General features: G+C 44.4%; 1 protein-coding gene across 1 annotated transcript; it reads left to right on the top strand.

The window, feature by feature from the left end:
• The first annotated feature begins 15697 nt into the window (after window positions 1-15697).
• Window positions 15698-24895, top strand: LOC121818296 (odorant-binding protein). The gene is made up of 7 exons (XM_060408494.1): window positions 15698-15844; window positions 17352-17491; window positions 19820-19890; window positions 21504-21614; window positions 22815-22916; window positions 23119-23176; window positions 24696-24895. The coding sequence occupies exons 1-6, from the start codon at window positions 15749-15751 to the stop codon at window positions 23136-23138; spliced, it is 540 nt and encodes a 179-aa protein (XP_060264477.1). The 5' UTR covers window positions 15698-15748; the 3' UTR covers window positions 23139-23176; window positions 24696-24895.
• Window positions 24896-25353: the final 458 nt, after the last annotated feature.

Consider the following 25353-nt stretch of genomic DNA (forward strand, 5'->3'; position numbering starts at 1 on the left):
TTTTGATGGGCTTAATTCTTAAGACAGCAGATAGCTATCTTTGTCATAGGAGATGGTAACTATAAGAGACTCACTTGTACCAACTGAAGATGATTTCCACATTTTTTTTTTTTGGTCATTCTGTACTCAGGAATATTTAGGGGTCCTCATGGTTAAACTTCTGCATGGTAATTTTTTCAGGCAAAGGGAATCATATAGAAGAGGGAGTCTTGGAGAAGTTCAAGGAGGAGACTAGAGAAAGGGGAATTCCAGCAGAAAATATCATGAATATCCTGGAAAATGGCAATGGAATTAAACTTTTTTTTTTTTTTTAATATATCAATCAGGTGGTGTGTATGTGTGCTATCGGGAAACAAACAGATTCCTGTAAACTTTCTTCCTTCATAAATAATCTTTTATATAATCCCTTACTTAAAGAGAAACAAAGAAAAATTAAAACCAAAACCTTGGAAATACTGGTGGATGGGAATAACCTGTGAGTCATTTACTCTTACCCTTTTGTTCTTCTGCCAGATGACTGTCTTAACCAGTGGACAGGAAAATTAAAAAAAGCATTTCAGAAATAGCAAAGTGAAAATGGTTTGTTATCAAGGTAGTTCCATCAAATCAGTTAATAAGGACGTACTGTGATTTTATTCCTGTCAAATTTTGCAGGTAACAATTTATTTTTCTGTCCCAATAACTTATATCTTATTGACAGAGAACTTTGTCTGTTGCATTAGGTTACTTAGCTTCTCTTGAGCCCTAATAAATTTCAAATTGTTGCTTGATTAATCCTAAGCAGCTTTGGTGAGAGAGCCTTATCCTGCAGGAATCTTGCAGACCAGAGTCGTTGGAGAGAGGCAGGAATGGCCACAAGTTGGCGGAAACTAATTAGTGTTCCCGTCAGTCCTGACCTCGTGCGTGTCCACACACATCCCCACACTAGGAGAACTGGATTAAAAGAGAACTCACATTTTCTGCAAGACCAGTCTTTAATCTCACATAATTCTGATGGCCCCCTTCAATGCTTTTCCAATAACACCGTCTGAAACATGCATTTGTTTTCATATTCCCTTTCAGAAGGAAATTTTCTTAAAGTGAGATCTTTAAAAGCAAAGAAGAACCACAGCTTTCAGGTGGATATAATTCATAAAGCCCACAGAGAGACCCCTCTCCTGGAATTAGGTGAAGAGCGTGATTCAATCACAGGTCCTGTAAACCATCTTGAACATTCAGCTTGGAATGATTCCTCCCAGAGTGCATTCTGTAGATGAAGGATCCCACCATATGTATATCCTGGGGAAAGTTACGCAGCGACCCCCCACCTACAGCACACAGATGTGGAGTGTTGAGGTCCACCAGGATTTGCACATTGGACCGCCTACCAGATCCTGTAGCCTGGACATCCCACTTCCTAACACTCACCCCTGTCTGCTGTCAACAGTCGACTCCACTAAACCTCTGGTTCTGTTTTTATTCATCTACAGAAAGAGTCCCTGAGACCAGACACATCCGTGTTTCCATGGAGTCAAGACCATCAACAGGAACATGACCTTCGTGGTTCCTGATTAACATGAGCCTTCCCTCTTCACCCTCACACTCCCTCTCCCATCTCATCTCTCCTGGGCACTAGTCACGCCCTGCTTGGGGGTGTTTCATTTCTGAGGGTCAAAATAAATTGATGTAACGTCTTCCCTGCACATGTGTGTCTGTGCAAAAGTCATCTGATTTTAAACACTCAAACATCCACATTAAGTATCCAGGAAACTGTGCCTTTAATAGGATGGGTGTTCATCAGAGACATTCTTGAGAAGGATTAAGTGGAGATGCCCTAGAGGTGTCCAGGGGAAAAAGGAAAAAAAAAAAAAAAAAAAGGACTAAATCATCCTGTGACAAGGTTTTGGACTTTCCTACTGTAGTGGAAGGGGACAACGTGGTCAGGAAAGACGTCCCCAGAAAACATCTTATTCATCCCAGGGAAAGGAGCTTGTGTTCCACTCACTGAGCTTCATAGAGAGAAAGCATCAGATGACAAGCCATGTCACTGAGGGGAAATAATGTGTTCTGACAGCTGCAACACTTCTGCAATTGAGCTGAAGGACTCACATGTCTTAATGATTGGAACAGAAGTTATCAAAGATGGAAGAGCGGCTGAGTCTTGATCAATGGGACCGTGAAGACAGGGCAGGGTTTGCAGGAGCAAGATGATGTGACTGGCAACTCACAGTCACATTTAAAGACGGCTGTCTAGTCTCATGCTTCAAAAGCAGGTGCGTGCTAATACTTCCAAGGACTGGCCCATTCCACTGTCATGGGCAAAGCACATTGCTCAGCTCCGCGTGGTGTTTGAGCCATTGACCGTCTATGAGATCTAGCAAATGCTTGAGATACAGAACTTATTCCAAGGGCTGGGCCACAGCTCAGAGATCTGGTCCACGTCCTAGGGAAAGAAAACCAGGCATAAGCAATATTTATCAGAATAAATGCTTTAGGAGCTTCATAGAGATGGCCTCCAAGTAGGCTCCAGCTGGTCAATGTCAAAGGCATTGGTCGTGAAGGCTTTGGAGACTTCATTAGGAAGTAATAGAGCCGTTAAGGGCAATATTTGAGTTATTTCTCCTGAATAATAGAAGGTATGCATTTGCAGTTCTGACTCTGGTCCTCGCACTATGTCTGAAAGGTTGGCTTGGTTGGGTGGATAAATTCAGAGACAACGGAATAGTCGGGGGTGGGATGACCCCCCTAAAGGGAAAGACAGGACCTGAATAAAGAAGGTAGACAAGTGTGGAATGCTCCATGTGTTTGCGATGTGACCCTTATTAACAAGGAGAACAGGGTTGTCAAAACAAATGCCACAGAAATGCAGGGAAACGTAGAAGAAAACTAGAAACCAAGTTCTTCCACTTGATTTTACACTTTCAATGAAATGGACCCATTACTTGAAAGATTCATAACTGTCATTGACCCAAGATAAAACAGAAAAATTTGCTTAGTCCTTTCTCTTAGGAAAGAAATTGGACCTGTCATCATACAATGTTTCACTAAGGACTGGAGGGTCAGAACATTTCACTGGAGACTCCTCTCAGATTTGCAAATAAGAGAGAGCGCTAAACTTGGTTAAAGTTTTCAGAAGGAGACGATGAGGGACACGGTCCTGCTCCTTTGACGAGGTGAGCAAAGCGTAAACCGCCAAATTCAGAAAAAAGAACTCTATCGTATGCATACACCTACGAGTTCATATTAAGATGTCTCAGATCTGAAACTGCTCTTCCATTCCTGAGACATTTAATTTTTTGAGGTTCGCTCAACAAATCGGCATCTACACAGTGACGATATCTATTTTATTTACACCACAAAGAGGCTGTTATAAGGGAGGGCAGCGTTCGTTTTGCCCACACATATACATAAGTATCAAAATAAATGTTGTTGTTGATCTGTCACTAAGCTGTGTCTGACTCTTTGTGGCCCATGGATTGCGGCACGCTAGGCCTCATCAAAAGTTGTGTCTGACTCTTTGCGACCCCATGGACTGTGGCACACTAGGCCTCCTATCAAAATATAGAGAGATTCTTATTTCTGCTCTTATGCAGATGCTAATATGTTTAGAGGATAATTCATGCCTTGATTCATAGAGATCTAATGTATTAATTTAACTTTTTACATCTTGCACTTTGATATGGCATAGGTTGTTATTGTTCCATTGATAAGTTGCATCTGACTCTTTGCAGCTCCATAGACTGTAGCCCGCCAGGATCCTCTCTCCATGGGATTCTCCAGGCAAGAATACCAGAGTGGGGTACCATTTCCTTCTCCAGGGGATCTTCCCGGGCCACAGACTGAACCCATGTCTCCTGCATTGACAAGCGATACTCTACCACTGAGCCAGCAGGGAAGCCCTCTCTCATAGCTAGCAGATTGTCAATTTATTTCAAATATATCGATCTTACAAACAAGAAACCAGTGAATCATATTTATAAGTGTCAACATTTTAAAATTTCTATTAATGGAAATGCCCTGTCAAAGAGAATCCATCTTTAGAATATGGACAGTTATGCCCAAAAGGACCTTTCAAAACCCACTTGTCTATTCTGTCCCCTTTCTCAGATAGTCCTGCCCACAGATAAAGACATAATTCACTCTTGCAACTAATATCAGAGCTTTACTCAAAACCGTACTTTGTTGAAATTGTATCTTCCATCGAAATGGATTGAAAACACATTCCTGGATTTTACCTTGCCATCAATGGACATGAGTTTGAGCAAGCGCTGAAAGCTGGTGATGGACAGGGAAGCCTGGTATGCTGCAGTCCATGGGGTCACAAAGAGTCGGACACGACTGAGTGACTGAACTGAACTGAGAGCTTCATTGTAGAGCTTAGAGACATGGGATATATTTGTCAATTACTGGTTATCTGCCTTGCATTCGATCTCCTCTGTCTGGAAGACAGTTCAATGGATCATGAGTTCAGTCTGGTTCACAAAGCTTCAGCTGTTATGTGCTTTGTGCTTTTGCTAAGTCACTTCAATCATGTCTGACTCTTTGCAACCCCAGGGACAGTAGCCCACCAGGCTCCTATGTCTATGGGATTCTTCAGGCAAGAATACTGGAGTGTGTTGCCATGCCCTTCCCCAGGGGATCTTCCCAACCCAGGGATTAGACCCATGTCTCCTGTGTCTCCTGCCCTGGCAGGTGGATTCTTTTCCATGGAGCCACTTGGGAAGTCCATATAAACACTCATGGAACACAGGGCATTAGGAACCCTCCAGAAGACACTCTCTTTTCTATAATGCATATATGGATAAAGCTTTACTGTATCTTTAACTACGGGCTTCCCTGGTGGCTCAGATGGTAAAGAATTCGCCTGCAATGCAGGAGACCCGGGTTCGACCCCTGAGTTGGGCAGACCCCCTAAAAGAGGGAATGGTAACCCACTCTTATATTCTTGCCTGGAGAATTCCATGGTGGGCTTCAGTTCAAGGGGTCACAAAGAGTCAGACGTGTCTGAGCAAGTAACACACACACACACAAACAGACACACACACAGACACAGTGAACTATAGTGTCTATTGGGTTGGCCAAAAAGTTTGCTCAGACTTTTCCATAAGATGCTATATAAAAACCCAAACAAACTTTTTGGGTATCCCAATACACTCTAGTATGCTACAGCAAAATAGAGGAGATTTCCAGTCCTTCTGACAACTGAGACTTGTCCCTCACTGAGTACGCACACCTGGTCTAGGGGTGGCCTGCAATTCACTGCGCTTCACAATGGATTCCCGATTGATATTAGCAGACACTCCGTAAATACTAGGCCATGGTGGGGGTGTGCATAAAAAATCCAATGCCTATGTAATTGACAATAAACATTTTGGCCAAGGACCATGTCCAGAGGCTGACGGACAGAAATACCCACAGGGGAAATTAATTGTCCATCGTTTAGTAAAGCAAATGCACATCCTAAAATGAAAACAAGGAACAAACAGATCAATTGATAACTAGAAAGAACATAAATCCTAAGGTAAATAGTGTTGAGACCCAATGGGACCTTTTTCTCTAGAAGGCGCCAGGTCTCTGACATCTGAAGGAAACTTCATCCCTCCCACAGCTACCTGCAAGCCTAAAATCATCCATGAGTATTAGGGAGGTCATGGAATTTGTTGCTTTTTTTTCCTTTTTACATTTCTCATTTCTCTCAACACCAGGAGAGCTTCAAGGTGTTCTCAGGGACAAGCGTGGGCTCAAATAAAGCTTCAAAGGGTGAGCATTTCTAGTAGGAAAACTTAAGATAAAATATATATGGCACCTCCTCTACTCAAGGGCTACCCAGATGATGCTAGTGGTAAAGAACCCACCTGCCAAGGCAGGAAATAGAAGAGATGTGGGTTTGATCCCTGGGTCAGGAAGATCCCCTGGAGGAGGCATGGCAAGCTAGGAGATCTTCCCAACACAGGGACTGAGCCCTGGTTTGCTGCATTGGAGGCAGTTTTTTTTTTTTCTTTCTTTCTTTCTTTTTTTTTTTTACTACTGAGTCCCCTGGGAGTGCATATATGGATAAAAACATTAATGTATATTGGACTACCCTATATATTGAATTGACCAAAAAGTTCGTTCAGGCTTTTCCATAAATGTTATATAAAAACCCAAATGAAGTTTTTGGGTATCCCAATACATACGAGAAGAAATGGCAACCCAGTCCAGTGTTCTTCCCTGGAGAATCCCATTGACAGAGGAGCCTGGCGGGCTACAGTCCATGGGGTCGCAGACAGTTGGCCACAGTGGAGCGACTAACACCTAGTTCTGTATTCTTTCTCGGTTTCCTGTGGGGATTTCCTTCTTTAAACGATCTCACGTGTGTTACGGAACCACCCGCCGTGACTATCTCTCCCTGTATCTTCAAGTATTTCAAGTACAGCTAGTCCCTGAGTGGTTGACTCCTGTTTCCTCCTAAACACACCCGAGGTGGCGCACCCTGGGCGTTGAGAACAACAGGGGCATGCTGCCCCATTCATTCACCAGCTCTAGCACTGGGGGTACGGCCAAGACCAAAATCCAGGACCGAAGAGGAAGTCACTCACTGGAGCCTGAAGGTTGATTATCAACAGAACAAAAGATGATAAAGTGGGAGGGAGAAGGTGTTAGGGACTGCGGGGCTGTGATGCTGGAGGAAGGACCACGTCCTGCAGAAATCTACAGGTTCCCACAAGGACGGATGCTTCATTCTGGGTCAGAGCAGCAGGTTAACCCGGGTGATTCAGGACTTCTCAGCCTCCCCGTGATGCACACGACTAGATAATTCTCTGTGAGGTGCTGTCCTATGCACTGTAGGCTGCTAGGCAGCCTGCTTCATCTTCATCTCTGACCAGATGAAAGGTATCACATCTTCATCTCTGACCAGATGAAAGGTATCACCTCCCACGTCTTGCATTGTGACACCAAGAAACATCATCACCATACATGACAAGGGTTTCTCCCGGGAGGCAGAGACATCTCTGGTTGAGAACAAATATACCCGCGGTGTTAGAAAAAGTTTCCCAGATTTGGTGAAAACACCAAAGCTGCTGGTCAAGGACAGAGAAATCTCCATGGGGAACCAGGAGAAACTTTGGGAAATCTCTTGAGAAGATTCTGATGCTTAAAAGTGTGGCTTTCCTAGTGGCTCAGATGGTAAACCGTCTGTCTGCAACGCAGGAGACCTGGGTTTGATCCCTGGGTTGGGAAGATCCCCTGGAGAAGGAAATGGCAGCCCACTCCAGTATTCTTGCCTGGAAAATCCCGTGAACCGTGGAGCCTGGTAGGCTACTATCCATGGGGTCGCAAAACGTCAGACGTGACTGAGCGACTTCACTTTCACTTTCACTTTGAAACCAGAAGGACTGCTATCTTCAGGGGTGTTTGTTAGAAATGCAGGTTCCAGGCTCAACACTAAACACACTCCATCAGAACCAGCATCACCGATAGTCTTCTCTGAGGGTCACTGATCGTGTTTCTCTTGGAGAGGTGCTATGTGGAGAATGTCATCAAGGGTGAGAGCTTGAAAATGAGCCTGTGACTCATCCTCTCATCTGTGAGAGTTTATGCACACTGGAACCTTCATCAGGGATCGCTGGGCAAGGCAGTCTGCAGGTTCATGGCCATCCCTATCGAAACACCAATGGCATTTTTTTTCAGAACAAGAATAAATAATTTTAAAATTTGTAGGCAATCACCAAGACCTCTCACTCCCCAAAGCCAAAACGTTCTTCAGAAAGAACAGAACAGCTTGAGGAAACATGCTTCTAGACTTCAGACTATATTATAAAACTACAGTTAGCAAGATAGGATGGTAGTGACAACACACACACACAACCACACAACCACACACACACATAACCACACACACAACCACACACACACACAACCACACACACACAACCACACACACACAACCACACACAACCACACACACACACAACCACACACACAACCACACACACACAACCACACACACAACCACACACACACAACCACACACACAACCACACACACACAACCACACACAACCCCCCCACACACAACCACATACACACAACCACACACACACAACCACACACACACAACCACACACACAACCACACACACAACCACACACACACAACCACACACAACCCCACACACATCCAACCACACACAACCACACACACTCACAACCACACACACACAACCACACACACAACCACACACACAACCACACACACAACCACACACACAACCACACACACACAACCACACACAACCCCACACACATCCAACCACACACAACCACACACACACACAACCACACACACACAACCACACACACAACCACACACACACAACCACACACACAACCACACACACACATAACCACACACACAACCACACACACACAACCACACACACAACCACACACACACATAACCACACACACAACCACACACACACAACCACACACACACAACCACACACAACCACACACACAACCACACACACAACCACACACACACAACCACACAACACAACCACACAACACAACCACACACACAACCACACACACAACCACACACACAACCACACACAACCACACACACACACAACCACATAACCACACATGTAAAACAAAGAAAAAGGACACAAAACCCAGAAATAAATCCACACACTTGCAGTCAAATAATCTACTACAAAGAAGACATGAGTATATGGTGGAGAAAACAGTCTCTTGAATAAGCAAAAACAACACCCAGTTGTGGATGTGACTGGTGATGGAAGCAAGGTCCGATGCTGTAAAGAGCAATATTGCATAGGAACCTGGAATGATAGGTCCCCGAATCAAGGTAAATTGGCAGTGGTCAAACAAGAGATGGCAAGAGTGAACGTCAGCATTCTAGGAATCGGTGAACTAAAATGGACTGGAATGGGTGAATTTAACTCAGATGACCATTATGTCTACTACTGTTGGCAAGAATCTCTTAGAAGAAATGGAGTAGCCCTCATAGTCAACAAAAGACTCCAAAATGCAGTACTGGATGTAATTTAAAAAATGATAGAAAGATCTCTGTTTTTTTTCCAAGGCAAACCACTCAATATCACAGTAATCCAAGTCTATGCCCCAACCAGTAATGCTGAAGAAACTGAAGTTGAATTGTTCTATGAAGATCTACAAGACCTTCTAGAACTAACACCCCAAAAAGATGTCCTTTTCATTAAAAGGGACTGGGATGCAAAAGTAGGAAGTCAAGAAACACCTGGAATAACAGGCAAATTTGGTCTTGGAATACAAAATGAAGCAGGGCAAAGGCTAACAGAGTTTGCCAAGAGAATGCACTGGTCATTGCAAACACCCCCTTCCAACAACACGAGAGAAGACTCTACACATGGACATCACCAGATGGTCAACACTGAAATCGCATTGATTATATTCTTTGTAGCTGAAGATGAGGAAGCTCTATACAGTCAGCAAAAATAAGACTGGGAGCTGACTGTGGCTCGGATCATGAACTCCTTATTGCCAAATTCAGACTTAAACTGAAGAAAGTAGAGAAAACCACTAGACCATTCAGCTATGACCTAAATCAAATCCCTGACGATTATACAATGGAAGTAAGAAATAGATTTAAGGGACTAGATCTGATAGACAGAATGCCTGAAGAACTATGGACAGAGGTTTGTGACATTGTATAGGAGACAGGGATCAAGACCATCCCCAAGAAAAAGAAATGCAAAAAAGCAAAATGGCTGTCTGGGGAGGCCTTACAAATAGCTGTGAAAAGAAGAGAGGTGAAAAGCAAAGGAGAAAAGGAAAGATATAAGCATCCAAATGCAGAGTTCCAGAGAATAGCAAGAAGAGATAAGAAAGCCTTCTTCAGCGATCAATGCAAAGAAATAGAGGAAAACAACAGAATGGGAAAGACTAGAGATCTTGAGTCTCTAGAGATGCTGGACCTCTAGAGTCATTGGAAAAGGCCCTGATGCTGGGAAAGATTGAAGATGGGAGGAGAAGGGGACGACAGAGGATGAGATTGTTGGATGGCATCACAGACTTGATGGACATGAGTTTGAGTAAGCTCTGGGAATTGGTGATGGACAAAGAAGCCTGGTGTGCTGCAGTCCATGGGGTCCCTAAGAGTCTGACAGGAATGAGCGACTGAACTGACTGACTGACTTCAATTAGTGGTGCTGAGAAAATTGCATGTAGAAGGTTGAAATTAGAACACTCTCTAATCTCATATACACAAATGAAGTAAAAATGGATTAAAGACTGAAATGTAATACCGAATACTGTGAAACTCCTAGAGGAAAACCAGGAGACCACTTTTGACAAAAATTGCGGGAGTATTTTTTGAATCTTCAAGGAAAGAAAAGAAAAATAAACAAATAAGACCTAATTTACCTTAAAAGCTTTTGCACAGGAAAAGAAACCATTGACAAAAGAAAAAAGACATGAGAAATGAGAAAATATTTCCAAGTGATATTCCTGATAAAGGATTAATATGCAACATATATAAACAGCTCACACAAGTCAACATAAAAAAAAAAAAAGACAACCCGATTTAAAAATGGGAAGAAAATCAAAGAGACATTTTCCAAAGCAGAAATGTAGAGGGCAACAGGGACGTGAACAGATGCTCAAAACTGCTAATTTTCAAGGAAATGCAAATCAAAACCACAGTGCGATCTCCCCTTACAGCTATAAGAGTGGCTGTTATCAAAAAGAGCACAGATAACAATTATTGAAGAGGGTGTGGGAAAAAGCGTACCCTCCTACGCTGTTGATGGGAATGCAAGTTGGTGCAACCTCTGAGCAAAACAGAATGGATGATTCACTGAAAAGAGAGCTAACGTATGATGCTCTGACTCCTCTTCTGGGTGCATACTCAAAGGTCTAATTCAGAAAGACACATGCACTCCCCCCCAATGTTCCTAGAAGCCTTATTTGCAGTAGCCAGGACACAGAAACAAGCGAAATATGCACTGAAAGATGAGTGATTAAACAGGATGAGGTATGAACACACAATGGAATAAGGCTCAAGCATCACAAAGAGCAAAGTAACGCCTCTGGCAGCGATGTAGATGGTCGTGGAGGGCATTATGATAACTGAAACAAGTTAGAGAAAGACAAATATCGCATGTTACCACTTACATGTGGAATCTATAGAATATAATAAAGCAGTGAATATTACCAAAAAAGAAGCAGATTCACAGTTACAGAGAAAGAGCTAGTGGTGACCAGTGGAGAACTAGGAGGTATAAACTATGGGATATAAGGGAGGCTCAAGAATGTATTGTTCAACACAAGGAATATAGCCAGTATTTTATAAGTGTTAATCAATTTTAACCTTTGAAAACTGCACAAAATTAAAAAAATTTACCTAGGTTAAAAAAAAAAATGAAATAGAATCCTTGAGGGGACAGGTTGTGTTTGGTAAACAAGGTCAAAATCTACCTTTCACTGTTTAGATCCAGTTGTGGAATCTAAGATGTACCCAAAAAAAAAAAAAAAAAAAAAAGAACACAGAGAAAACAGAAAAACAAATCAGAAATTTATAAACTGGGAGAGACAGGCTTCATAGTGAAAGATTGTTGCTAAACCACGGGATTCTTGGCATCCGGAGGAGAAGAATTCAATCCGGGGCCAGAGATGAGGCTTGATCACTCAGAGCTTTTGTGTAATAAACTTTTATTAAAGTATAAAAGAGATAGAGAAAGATTCTGACAGACATCAGAAGCGGGACAGAGAGTGCCCCCCATCCCCACCGCCAGTGTTAGCAAGGGATCTATATACTCTCCAATCCGTTATCACAATGAATCAAAAGAATGTCCAGAGGTTGCAAAGATCTTACTAGACCCACTTCCGCAATCCATATTTCAAGATAACAGGATTAGCCAGAAGGCCCTCAGGAAGGAGAAGCTGTCCTCAAGCAGGATACATTGTTACTATATGATCCCTAGTACAGAGTTTAAACTTGAGCTCTGTAATTGACTAAGACTATGGAGACAGCGATGGCACCCCACTCCAGTACTCTTGCCTGGAAAATCCCATGGATGGAGGAGCCTGGTGGGCTGCAGTCCATGGGGTCGCTAAGAGTCAAACACGACTGAGCGACTTGACTTTCACTTTTCACTTTCATGCATTGGAGAAGGAAATGGCAACCCACTCCAGTGTTCTTGCCTGGAGAATCCCAGGGTCGGGGGAGCCTGGTGGGCTGCCGCCTATGGGGTCACACAGAGTCGGACATGACTGAAGTGACTTAGCAGCAGCAGCAAGGAATATAGACCAAAAAAGGTTTGTCCTTTCCACTTCTTTGAGAATTCCAGAACCCTCTCTCCTTGGGGACCCTCCTGGAGTTCTTATCAACCTGCCTAGAAATTGACTCTCTCAATAGTTACAGAAAGCTGGCTAAATTTGGGGAGCAAAGTCAGGAAGGATGCTTAGCACTGTTCAGGGGTTTATAAGGGTAGTGTTTGTGCAGGAGGGTTCCATTTTTATTTATCATTCTGTGACTGTCAGTTTCGTCAACGCTTATGAAAGACAGTTGGGAATAAAGGTCCTATGACTTCCTTCAGTTACAAAATAGCAGGATTACCACCACCTGTCTGCAATCATGTCTGAGAGTAACTGTGTTTCATCTCCCCTTGATTGGCAGTTAGAAAGGTCCTCCTAAGAGGGAAACACTCCCAGGGGAACATGTGTTAGTAAGACTCCAGAGGAAAATCCCAGGATGTTGAAGGTGCCTAAGGAGGCATGGAAGGGTGATGATGGGTGGATGAGGGGTGTTAGCTGGATCACATCCCTGCTGGAAATGACATAAGTCATGGAGATGAGTGAGAAAATCTGGGTGAGTGTTACGAGGCATAACAAGTTTCTGTGATGACCTTTCAGAGCAGGACGTTAGATCAGAACACTTACAGAGGAATAGAAGAAAACCAACATAAAGATGTATCTTGGGACCAAAATAAAAAAAGAAAAGAAAGAAGGGCCTTCCCTGGTGGTCTAGTAGGTAAGAGTCTGTGCTCCCAGCGCATATTGCTGGCTTGCATTGCTGGAACCTGATTGCAAATAAACACACAAATAAGTTGTAAAAAGAAGAACAGGATTTAAAGAAAGAGAATGTTATTGAAATAGATGGGGAAAAGTGGAAACAGTGACACATTGTATTTCCTCAGGCTCCAAAATCACTGCAGATGGTGACTGCACCCATGAAATTAAAAGATGTTCGGCCCTTGGGAGAAAAGCTATGAGCAACCTAGACAGCGTATTATAAAGCAGAGACATTACTGGCAAAGGTCTGTAGAGTCAAAGCTAGATTTTTTTCCAGTAGTCATGTATCCATGTGAGAGTTCGACCATAAAGTAGGTTGAGTGCTGAAGAACTGATGCTTTTCAACTGTGGTATTGGAGGGGAGGACTCTTGAGAGTCCCTTGGACTGCAAGGAGATCAAACTGTCAAGTCTAAAGGGAATCAACCCTAAATATTCATTGGAAGGACTGATGCTGAAGCTGAAGCTCCAATACTATGGCCACTTGATGCGAAGAGCTGACTCCTTGGAAAAGACCCTGATGCTGGGAAAGATTGAAGGTAGGAGGAGAAGGCAGGGACAGAGGATGAGATGGTTGGATGGCATCATGGGCTCAATGGACACGAGTTTGAGCAAGCTGCAGGAGATAGTGAAGGACAGGGAGGCCTGGCGTGCTGCAGTCCATGGGGGTCCCAGGGAGTTGGACATGACTTGGCAACTGAACAACAACATGTTCCTGAAGGAACACTGTTGGTCATTCTCAGAGAAAGTGGCAATATGAACACCTAAGTTGAAGACCCTGTTTTAGCCAAAGCCTCCTCAAGGGGCTGATACCAAATAGCAATTCTGAGCTCCGAGGTGTCCCAGAAGCAAGCAATACAGAGTCCATGCTCTTGGTAATTTTCTTCAGCTGGACTGGAAACCATAAAAGTACCATTGTTCCTTAATTTCTGCAGTCGGAACTTGATGTTCATTTGGCACATTCATGTGATAAATCCCTATCAAAGAAAATGCCCGTGAATGAAAATTGGAAGAAGAACAAAGAAGGTGTTCTTCGGCTCTTTCATTGTCCTTGAAGATACCAGAGGAGGGATTATCAGTGAAAGTTCAATGAGCTATCAAGGTGACCGGAAAGAGTTGGCAAGGGGGTGAAGATGTGGGGAGAGGATTTAATTCAAGCCAGACTGAGCATTACAAAGCGGGAAGCAGAATCCTAGAACGTCCTGAGGACTGTGTTGCCTGCTGCAAGTCGAAGGCACACTCCTGTACGTTTCTGAGAAAAAGGGATATTCACCAGAGTGATACACGGATATCTTACACAAAGCTGACCAAGGAGGCCTATTCCAGGTGTGCATGTAAAAGCAAGTTACACAGACCCCCCTGTGAGTGCGTGCTTTATCACTCAATTGTGCCCAGTTCTTTTGTGACCCCTAAGGAGTATAGCCCGCCAGGCTCCTCTGTCCATGGGATTCTCCAGGCAAGAATACTAGAGTGGACTGCCACTCCCTCCTCCAGGGTGCTGGATTATATGCTCAGTGGTGTCCAGCTCTTTGCAATCCCATGGGCTGTAGCCCACCAGGCTCCTCTGTCCATGGCATTTTTCAGACAAGAATACTGGAGTGGGTTTGTTGCCATTTCCTACTCCAGGGGATCTTCCCGACCCAGAGATCGAACTTGCATCTCTAGCACTGGCAGGCAAATTCATTATCACTGAGCCTCCTGGGAATGCCAGGACCCCCTCCTAGTCTTTAAGAAGTTATGTGGGCAGCATCAGAAGAAAGAAAAACATAATTGACCCCTGTGGTCAACGTCACCATCCTGTGTCCTGAGGGTCTGGGGTTAATGTGTAAAGCAGACACACCCTACATGTTAGGATAAAAGGCAGCAGGTCCAAGCAACACAGAAGAAAGACGTTGATGTCTGACTTTTTTTTTTTTCTGTCCCACCTTAAAATATGAATTTTATAGTTTATTGGGAGGAAACTTGTTTTTTTTCCTTTTTTTTTTCTTTTCTTCCAAAATATTTAAAGTTAGAAGAACTAGTCTCACGCTTTCTTGCTTGCCTGGAGAAATCATTGAGTCAGTGAGCAAATGATATATTACAAAATAGATGGGTAAGAGGGTTTTTGGAACAGGGGGTGATGGCAATGGCCTGCTGACATGCTCTCTTCCCAGAAGGTTGCTGGAGGCATCTGAATACACTCTCCTCCTTGTGAGGAGGAAATGATAAACATGCTTTGTCCTCTTCACCTGAGAGAAATCTGAGAGTTGCCCAGGGTCTCTAAGTCCTCGTTATAATCTTGTTAAATCCATCACATCTTTAGTTCTGGAAGAGAAGCTTAAACCCCATCTTCTCAATGCCAAAAAAACAGTTCAGGAGTTGCAGATATGTATCTTGGATGGTTTCTCCCATTTTAAATCTCAGGATGTCAAGGAAAGCAAAAATACCTGACCTTCAAAGAGCCTGACTTCTCCCTGAGTGTAAAGGCCAAATGTCCAGATGCAAAGTGTATAATCGCATTATAAAAGTGACAGATTGCCAGGGAAGCTCAACTGCCAAGCAGGATATCAGAAGGGGATGTGTACGTCATCAGTGTCTCAGGAGGGGCGGCCATTGGTTTGTGTGCATCTCCCGCCCACAGCGGCGGGATAGGATAAAAAGTGGAAGCCGTTCACGTCCTCTCCAAACCACTGGGACGCCCGCAGCCTCGCAAGAAGGACCACGCGGAGTCAACCATGCAAGCCAACAAGATGAAGGTCCTGTTTTTGACATTGGTCCTTGGTCTGGTCTGTTCTTCCCAGGAGATTCCAGCTGAGCCACACCACTCAGAGGTACCCAAAATGAGCAGCTCAGGGAGGATGTCTCTCTTGTGTGTGTGTATGTGTTTCTTATGGGGTTTCTGTTATGTGGATTCATCTATTCTATGTGAGGTTGCTTCAGTTGTATCTGACTCTTTGTGACCCCAAGGACTGTATAGCCCACCAGGCTCCTCTGTACATGGGATTCTCGAGGCAAGAATACTGGAGTGGGTAGTCACTCAGTTGTGTCTGACTCTTTCCCCCCGTATGGTCTGTAGCCCACCAGGCACCTCTTTCCACATGCACCCATAAACCTAGTCATTACCGCCAACTGAAGAACGGCTCATTAATTGGCATCCACACTGGATTCATAGTATCTCTGTATTATCTCTCCCCCCGTTAAGTAAGTGAAATTCCCTCAGTCGTGTTCGACCCTTTGTGACCCCATGGACTGTAGCCTGCCAGGCTCCTCTGTCCATGGGATTCTTCAGGCAAGAGTACTGGAGTGGGTTGCCATTTCCCCCTCCAGGGGATCTTCCCGACCCTGGGATCAAGCCCAGCTCTCCCATATTGCAGGAAGATTCTTTACTGTCTGAGCCACCAGGGAAGCTCAATCTCTACTATCTATTAAATGTCTCTTAGGTGTTTTCACCACTGTTGCAAAACAGAGGAAAGTGAAGCGAAGGTGTTAGTCAGTTGTGTCTGACTCTTTGCAAACCCATAGACTATCCCACCAGGCTCTTCTGTCCATGGGATTCTCCACTCAAGAATTGTGCACTGGGTTGCCATTTCCTCCTCCAGGGGATCTTCCCGACCCTGGTTTTGAACCTATGTCTCCCACATTGCAGGCAGATTCTTTACCATCTGATCCACTAGGGAAGCCCATTCGATAGTATATTTACGGTGAATTACAACCACAGATAGATATAGACTCACACACACACATACACACACATCCTATCCCAGGAGATATACCTGTCTGTTTTCACTGAGTTTTAAAAAGGAGTATCCTATTATCTTCCTTGTCTCTTAGACATTTTCACTGCTCTTGTAAAACAGAGGAGAGTGAAGTGAAGGTATTGGCTACTCAGTTTTATCTGACTTTTTGTGACCTCATAGACTGTATCCCACCAGGCTCCTCTTTCCATGGGATTCTCCAGGCAAAAATAGTGGAGTGGGCTGCCATTTCTTCCTCCAAGGGATCTTCCCGAACTACAATGCAACCCACATCTCCCACATTGTAGGCAGATTCTTTACCGCCTGAACCAGCAGGGACGACCAAATCAGAGGAGGTTCGGTCAAACAGCTGTTGCATTGGAGTTCTGAATTTGACAAGAGAGCTTAAGCAGTCACAGAAATACCTCAATTCCCTGTTCTTCCTTTGACTTGAGTCTTTACATAGCTTTATAAGCAGGGCTTCTTGCTCAATAAACTTGGGTAGCTTCTGCCCCAGTGAAAGTGTAGGGAAACTCCCGAAGGATGGTGTCGAACAGGATGAAAAGGGAGGGACTCACATTTCTAAGGGAAGTTTTGCTTTTAGATTTCAGGAGAATGGAGAACTCATTACATCGCCTCCAGCAACACAGAAAAGACTGGTGAGAACGGGCCATTCAACGTTTATCTTCGCAGCATCAAATTTAACGACAAAGGGGACTCCCTTGTCTTCCACTTCTTTGTCAAGTAAGTGAACATAACCCAGAAGGAAACCATCTGTAAACCCTGAGCCTGAGGGAGGGAGCGTCTCCCTCATCTTCAGGGAGCTCTCTGGATGATGTTGAGAGCATGATGCCCTGAGCTGGGGGGCTGAGCAGGGTCTCTGAGCTAGGGGGGCAGTTTCCCTGAGAGCCTCCAGGGAATGTCCTGGAATCTTTCATCACCACTGAGTTTACCAAAGCCTCAGAGCCCCAGGTACCACTCAGGGGATGTCCACTACACGGCAGATGGTTTACTGAAAACTCATGTACGTATTTTGAGAAATAAAGTGAAGTCACTCAGTCGTGTCCAACTCTTTGCGACCCCATGGACTGTAGCCTGCCAGGCTCCTCTGTCCATGGGATTCTCCAGGTAAGAATACTGGAGTGGGTTGCCATTTCCTTCTCCAGGGGATCTTCCCAACCCAGGGATTGAACCCTGGTCTCCTGCATTGCAGGCAGATACTTAATCCTCTGAGCCACCAGGGAAGCCCCCCACCCCCTGGTTTTGAGAAATAAAAACCTTAATAAATAAGGATCTGTATAGCACAGGTGCCCCTAGTGGTAAAGAACCCGCCTGCCAATGCAAGAGACACAAGAGACGCGGGTTCGATCCCAAGGTGGGGAAGATCCCCTGGAGGAGGAAATGACAACCCACTGCAGTCCTGGAGAATCCCATGGACAGAGGAGCCTGGTGGGCTGCAGTGTATGGGGTCAGAAAGAGTCAGACATAACTGAGCAACTAACACAGAAACACAGTAAAAAATTTAATCAATCAATAGAAAAGGGAAAGAATGCAAAGGCTTATGCTTGGAGATAATGGTGTATAAATACACATAATTTATACTATGTCATCCATGTGTACATGCTAAGTTGCTTCAGTCATGTCCAAGAATCTGTGTTGAGTGTGAGAGACCCAGGTTCTGTCCCTGGGTTGGAACGATCCGCTGGAGAAGGGATAGGCTACCCACTCCAGGATTCTTGGTCTTCCCTGGTGGCTCAGCTGGTAAAGAAGCTGCCTGCAATGCAGGAGACCTGGGTTTGACCCCTGGGTAGGGAAGATTCCCTGGAGAAGGGAAAGGCTACCCACTCCAGTATTCTTGCCTGAAGAATCCCATGGAGTCCATGGGATCGCCAAGAGTTGGACACGACTGAGCAACTTTCCCTTTCATATTTGAACATTGACCCCTATGTCAAATATCATATGTATTTTGTATGTGGGTGAACGTGTTTGTATACACAGATGTCCTTTCATGTTAATTCCTCTTTTACTGGTTTTTTAAAATTAATTTCTCTTTTTTTTTTTTTTTTTGACTGTGCTGGGTCTTCATCGCTATGTGTGGGCTTTCTCTAGTTCTGGTGAACCGGGGGCCACTCTCTCATTGTAATGCTCAGGCTTCTTGTTGTGACGGCTTCTCTAGTTGAGGAACACCAGCTCTGGAGTGCAGGTTCAGTAACTGTGGCACACAGGCTTAGTTGCCGCTCTGCACATGGGATCTTCCGGGACCAGGGATTGAACCTGTGTTCCCTGTATAGGCACATGGATTCTCATCCACGGGACCAGAGGGAAGTCCTCTTACTGTGTTTTTATACAGCAAGAGTTTGTTTTCGATAAAATTAAAGACTTTTTTAAAATTTACTATCCTGCACTTTGGGGTGACTATAAGAATGGGTTTCGCAGATGGCGCTAGTGGTAAAGAACCTGCCTGCCAATGCAGGGGACATTAAGAGATTCAGGTTTGATCCCTGGGTTGGGAAGATCCCCTGCAGAAGGGAAAGGCAACCCGCTCCAGTGTTCTTGCCTGGAGAATTCCACAGAGAGAGGAGCCTTGCGGGCTACAGTTCAAGGGGGTCACAAAGAGTCACACATGACTGGGAGGACTTCACATGTACATATGCAAACTCTAAGAAGACGCTGTCAGGACTGGGAGAGCGCTAAGGTCTCTGTTGGTAGCTGTGCCTCTCAGCTTGAAGACAAGGATTAAAGCTCAGACTGGTTACCTTCCTTCTTCTTTCCGACAATTCTGGCTTTCTGCGTGCTTGTTTGTTTGTGAAGGTGATCTGTTTTGTATTGGCAGTGTATCCCTGGGATGACTGCTCAGATTTCACGCGTCCACGTGACAGTCCTTGTCAGTTGGTAGTCACGTGATGTCACAAGCTTCGCTGGTGAATCTCACACTGTCTCAGTCAATAAAATGATTCGTGACACAGGGCATTGTGTGTCGGGGGGTGGTGGTGGTTGATGGAACAAAACCCTAATGAGATGTGAAATCCATACGACTTCTATCAACCAACTGGAAGCTGTTTTGTCTTTAAGGAACAACGGGGCATGTACAGAGTCATCTGTTAGTGGAAGAAGAATCGCAAACAACGTTTACGTGGCTGAATGTAAGCATGAGTGTTTCACGGGTAAACGTTCACTCAGGTTGAGGTCTCGGTCTTAACTTCCTCAAGAACTGCATACACCAGGCACTGGCCCCCGAATCTCCCCAGCAATGCCTTTTGTTATGAACACAGAGTCCACCCCCAGAGCTTGGACGGCTCTTCCCAAAGATGGGTGGCCGGGGGACACGGAAAATCCAATTTGAGTTGTTCCAATGTGACCCAAGGCTCGTGGACCCAGAGCAGGTTTGGGCAAGTAGCATGCGTTTGCTGGGGGCTAGGAGCCTGAATTGCAGTGGCTATGTTTTCCTTTTTTCTCAAGCTAATCTGTTTTTCGAATGATGGTCAGTGTTTTCAGACACTGAGCAATTGTGTTGGCATGTTTTGGGAACACAGTCAGGCGGTTTTACCTCCCGTGTCGCTGAGTGATTGCAAGAAGGTGAGATAGGGGCCAGGAGAGACAGGATGGACTAGCGGATGTAGAAATGACACCTAGTAGGTCTGGGCTGCATCTCGTCCAGACACACAGGGCAGAGTGGACGGGCAGAGAGGACGGGTGTCCCTCCAGGCGGGCACAGAACTCATTACTAGGTAAACCATCTTCACAGCAAGCAGTGTGACAACAGGCTCTGGTGTAACCCAGCCTGAGGGGCAGAGGAAATGCAATAATTAATATAACATGTTCAGAAGGCTGCCGCACACAGGGTCGGCACTCAATAACATGAAGGTTTTTTCTTTTTTATTCTTTCAATTAAATATCTAAAAAATTTTGTGGTTAAAATATTGCTTATTCATTGCTTCCTTAAAATGTATCACTATGAAACATCTGTGCTTGTCCCCGATTTCATCTTTTAAATTTATTTTTAACTGGAGGATGGTTGTTTTACGGTGTTGGGTTGGTGTCTGTAGTGCAACGTGAATCTGTTGAATGCATACAAATATGTCCTCCCCTACGACCTCCCACCCTCCCATCCCACGTCTCTCGGTCGTAACAGAGCACTGGGCGGAGCTTCCTATAGAACAGCTTCCAAATCAGCTAAATGTACAGGGATATCCCCTCCCTCCATAACCTCCATGTCTCCCCATCTCACCCCTCCAGGTCGTCACAAAAACACCGAGCTGAGCACCCTGTGCTACCCAGGACCTTCCCACTAGCTATCTCCTTTACAACATGCTCATATATATATACGGCAGGGCTAACCTCTGAAATGCTTTTTTGCTTTTGGTCTTAAACAGAAATCAACTCCATGTCTGAGATAACAGAAATACAAAGAAATTTTTTTTTTTTTGGACCTGGGACTTGATAAAGTGCTCATGTTGTTTAAAAAGTGTTCATTGGAACGCATGTTCTAGAAAACCCCTTTAGGGACATGGCAAAGAGTGATTGGTCAACTGCACGAGACGGTGGGACTAAGGAGAAGTCTTGCCTTCTCTCCTTGCTGCCATAGCAACTCCAGCGTTCGACACAGGGCTGAGACAGAGATTGACAGGCAGTTGTGCTTGCCGATAGGATAAATACAGAAGGCATGGCTGCCAACAGGCTAAATTCACTGTGATAGAGCTGTGATCTACTAATATTCAAGGTGGGGCTAACTGCATATTTTCACTCTCTATTAAAGATGCGGGTGCCAATGAATTCCACTTTATTCTGGTGTCTGACGATGGTCTGATAGTAAATTCTGAAAACGTGGATGAAGCAGGCAACAGAACCAGACTCGTTGGGCTCTTGGGTATGTATTACCACCTGACAACATCCCCATTGCCGTGTAATGGCAGCATTGCTGTATTTGTATCCCTAATTCATCTCGTGCTTTCCTTATTCATTCGCAAGGGCCAGGTCTTTCTGTTCATCCACCTAAGAGCCCTGGAAAGTAATCTACCATAGAAAGAGAGGTGAAGAAAGTAGATGGAAGTGGTGGGAAATATCATCGGACAATTCAGAATTATTCTCACCTGCTAGAACCTAAAAATAAAATTACTGAGTTTTTCTTTTTTCTTTTTTGAAGGCATGGCTATAAGGAAAGTGGTAGTCAGTCTGCCGTGTCTGACTCTTGTGACCCCATGGACTGTAGCCCCCCAGGCTCCTCTGTCCATGGGATTCTCCAGTCAAGAATGCTGGAGTGGGTTGCCATGCCCTCCTCCAGGGGATCTTCCCAAACCAGGGATCGAACCCAGGTCTCCCAGATTCTTTACCGTATATCGAAGTTGTCCTCAATTCCTTCATTTTATGCCACGTTTCCAAAGTAATGCAAGCCTTGAAGCAGAAACGTTTAAAATACATCTTCGTCCTGTTCATTCATCCAGTGCGTTGCTCTTATGAGCATTGACATCACCCCCAAATAACCACGTCGAAACACCGAGAGGTGTGTGTACCACGGGGACTCCTTCTTGTTTGTTGTTGTTCAGTCATTAAGTCGTGTCCAGCTGTTTGCAAACCCCATGGACTGCAGCACGGCAGGCCTCCCTGGGGATGTTGGGTCTCTGTTTCAGGAAAGGTTCTGAGTAGAACCGTGGGTTAAAGAAAGAGTAGATTGTCTCCCATTATCACGTGTGACATGGCGAGCGTGTGTCTATTGGGGGAGAACTCTGTTTGCTATATATCTGGGCCCCAGAACAAGACCTAAGCTCAGATGGCAGGAAGCTGGTCAAGGAGCCAGGCGGTTCCATAGTGTGATGGAAGGAGCCCCAAATTCATGGAGCTCTTTGGGGTCCTGCTGCTGATGCGGGGGGCAGGACTGGTTACCCAGTTGGATGGGGATTAATTCTTTAAGATGGACAGCAGACATCTGAGTCGTGGGAAATGGTAGCTGTTTGAAGCTCTCTCCCATTATTCCAAGGGAAACCTGGTCAGCGCATTCAATTCTCCTCATTGTGTCTTCAGCAACGGTTATAACGGGTAAATTTCTGCTCTCCTGCGTTGTGATTTCCAGGCAAAGAAGATGAAGTTGACGACCATGATCTGGAGAGGTTCCTTGAAGAGGTTAGAAAATTGGGGATTCCAGAGGAAAATATTGTGGATTTCACCAAGGGTGGTAAGTGGAACTCTATCTTTTTTCCCCCCTGAATCTTTCACCCCATATGGACATTCACAACCAGGAAACAAATGAGTTTGCTTATAAATTGTTCTCTTGCAAGTAATCTTTTATATAACCCATTACTTAAGAAATGTTAAAATTACCGGAATGGGTACTATTTGGTGGGTCTCTCATTCCTGCCCATTTGATTTCCCCCCAGACGGCTGTCAGGCCCAGTGAAAAAAAAAAAAAAAGAGTGATGTCAACTCCACCTAATTGTAAGTAAACACACTCTGTTATGAACGCTGTTCCATCAAAGAAATCAGTAAAGACACTCTTCTTTTATATGTGTCAAAATTCTCATGTAACCGTGTTTTGCCCCAAGGACTTACATTCTATCCCCAGAGAACTTTTTTTTTTTCTTCTGTTACATTAGGCTACTTTGCATTTCTTGAGCCCTATTAAATTTCAGACTGGTTGGTTGATGAACGCCGAGCAGTTTTAGTGAGAAAAACTGAATTCTGAAGAAATGTGGGCAACCGGAGTCATCGGAGACAAGCAGGAAAGGCCACAAGCTGGTGGAAACTAACTTGTGTTCCCGTCAGTCCTGATCTCAAAGTTGTCCATGTGCTTCCCTCCCTGAAGGAGAACCGAGATTAAAGAGAGGTCACATTTTATGCAAGGCTGGTGTTTAATCTCTCATGATTCTGACAGAACCAGTAAAGATCTTCCAACCACACTGTCTGAAACACACATGTGAGTTAACTTTCCCATTCAGAAGGTGATTATCTTCAAGTGAGATACTTGAACTTTTTCAACTAAGACAGCCTGCAGAAATGACACCGGTATAGGCTAACGCGTGGCTTTCCTTTTTCTGCTGATGCAAAATGGAAGGAAAGAAAGGAAATTTTTTTTTTTTTAAAGTAGCTTCCAGGTGAATATGATAAGAAAGAAGTGGTACATAGGTACAATGGAATATTAGTCAGCCAATGAAAAGCATGAAACAATGCCATTTGCAGCAAGATGGGTGCAACGGAGATTATCACACCAGGTGAAGAAAGTCAGGCAGAGGAAGACAAATATCGTGATGTCACTTATTATGGGAAGTGAAATATGGCACGAAGGAACTTATTTACCCAACAGAAGCCGACTCACAGATACAGAAAACAAACTTGTGTTTGCGTAATAGGAGGAGGCTGGGGAAGAGAAGGATTGGGAGTTTGGTGTTAGCAGATACAAACTGCTGTATACAGGATGGATAGATGAAAAATTCCAATTGTATATAGCACAGGAAAATATATGCAAGAACTCAAAACCAACATGTGGAAAGAATCTGAAAAATGATAGATATATGTATGTATAAACGAATCATGTTGTACACCTGTCTGAAACTAACACATCAATACTGAACTATCCTCCAATGTAAGATAAAATTTAAGAATTGATTTTTGAGGCCCCCAAAGACAAAGCTGGTGGAAATAGAGGGGTCTACTCCAATCTCAGAGTCTTTAGGCCATCTTTAGAGGAAGCATTCTCATGAGCATGGAGCCCGTGTTCCTGACTCCTACAATGCATCCTGCAGATAAAGGATCCCACCATACATACACCCTGGGGAAAACTACACACAGATCCTCACCTGCATCGCAAGATGTGGAGTCCTGAGGTCCACCAGCCTTCTAACATTGGATCAGCTACCAGCTCCCTGTTCCCTGGACAACCTCCTGCCCAAGGGTCCCCTTGTGAGACATCAGGCAGTTGACTCTCTTAAACCTTTGGTTCTCTTTTATTCACCTACAGAGTCTGTGAGACCAGACACATCCTCTTCCCCATGAAATCAAGATCAGCAACACGAAGATGATCTTCCTGGTTCCCGATCAACATGATCCTTCTCTCTTCGCGCTCACACTCTCTTTCCCATCTCATCTCTCCTGCTCACTACTCACTTCCTGTCTGTTGGTGTTTGATTTCTGAGGGTTTAAATAAACTGGTTTAATACACACCTGACTTACGAGTGTCTCTATAGCAAGTGCCTGATTTTAAAACACACAAATATGCATATCCAATTCAACTATCCAGAAAGATGTGTCTATAATAGGATAGTTGTTCCACTGGAGACAATTCTGATGAGGGTTAGATAGAGATGTCCTAGAGTGTCCAGCACACAAGGATACAGAGAAGTACATTCAATCACAGGACAGGGGGCGGGGCTCTGGGTCCTCTTACTGTACCGGAGGGGACAGCCTGGTCAAGAAAGATGTCATATAAAGCAAGAAAGCATCATATTTGTCACAGGGAAAGGAGCTTATGTTTTCCTCTCTGAGCTTCATAGAGAGAAAGCGTAAGATGTCATGGGACACAACAGGAAAAATGTGTATTCCCATAGCACAAACCCTTCTGAAACTGAGCTCAAGGACTGATGTTTCTTAGCCACTATATCACTAGTAACCGAAGCTCA

The sequence above is a fragment of the Ovis aries genome, chromosome Y (genome assembly GCF_016772045.2).
Source record: "Ovis aries strain OAR_USU_Benz2616 breed Rambouillet chromosome Y, ARS-UI_Ramb_v3.0, whole genome shotgun sequence".
NCBI classification, from domain to species: domain Eukaryota; kingdom Metazoa; phylum Chordata; class Mammalia; order Artiodactyla; family Bovidae; genus Ovis; species Ovis aries.

Excerpts from the sequence above, each read along its gene's own strand:
- LOC121818296 (XM_060408494.1), top strand. The coding sequence starts at position 15,749 with ATGCAAGCCAACAAGATGAAGGTCCTGTTTTTGACATTGGTCCTTGGT. Across the intron at positions 15,845-17,351 it reads CTGAGCCACACCACTCAGAG|ATTTCAGGAGAATGGAGAAC; the intron begins GTACCCAAAATG and ends TTTTGCTTTTAG. Across the intron at positions 22,917-23,118 it reads TGTGGATTTCACCAAGGGTG|ACGGCTGTCAGGCCCAGTGA; the intron begins GTAAGTGGAACT and ends ATTTCCCCCCAG.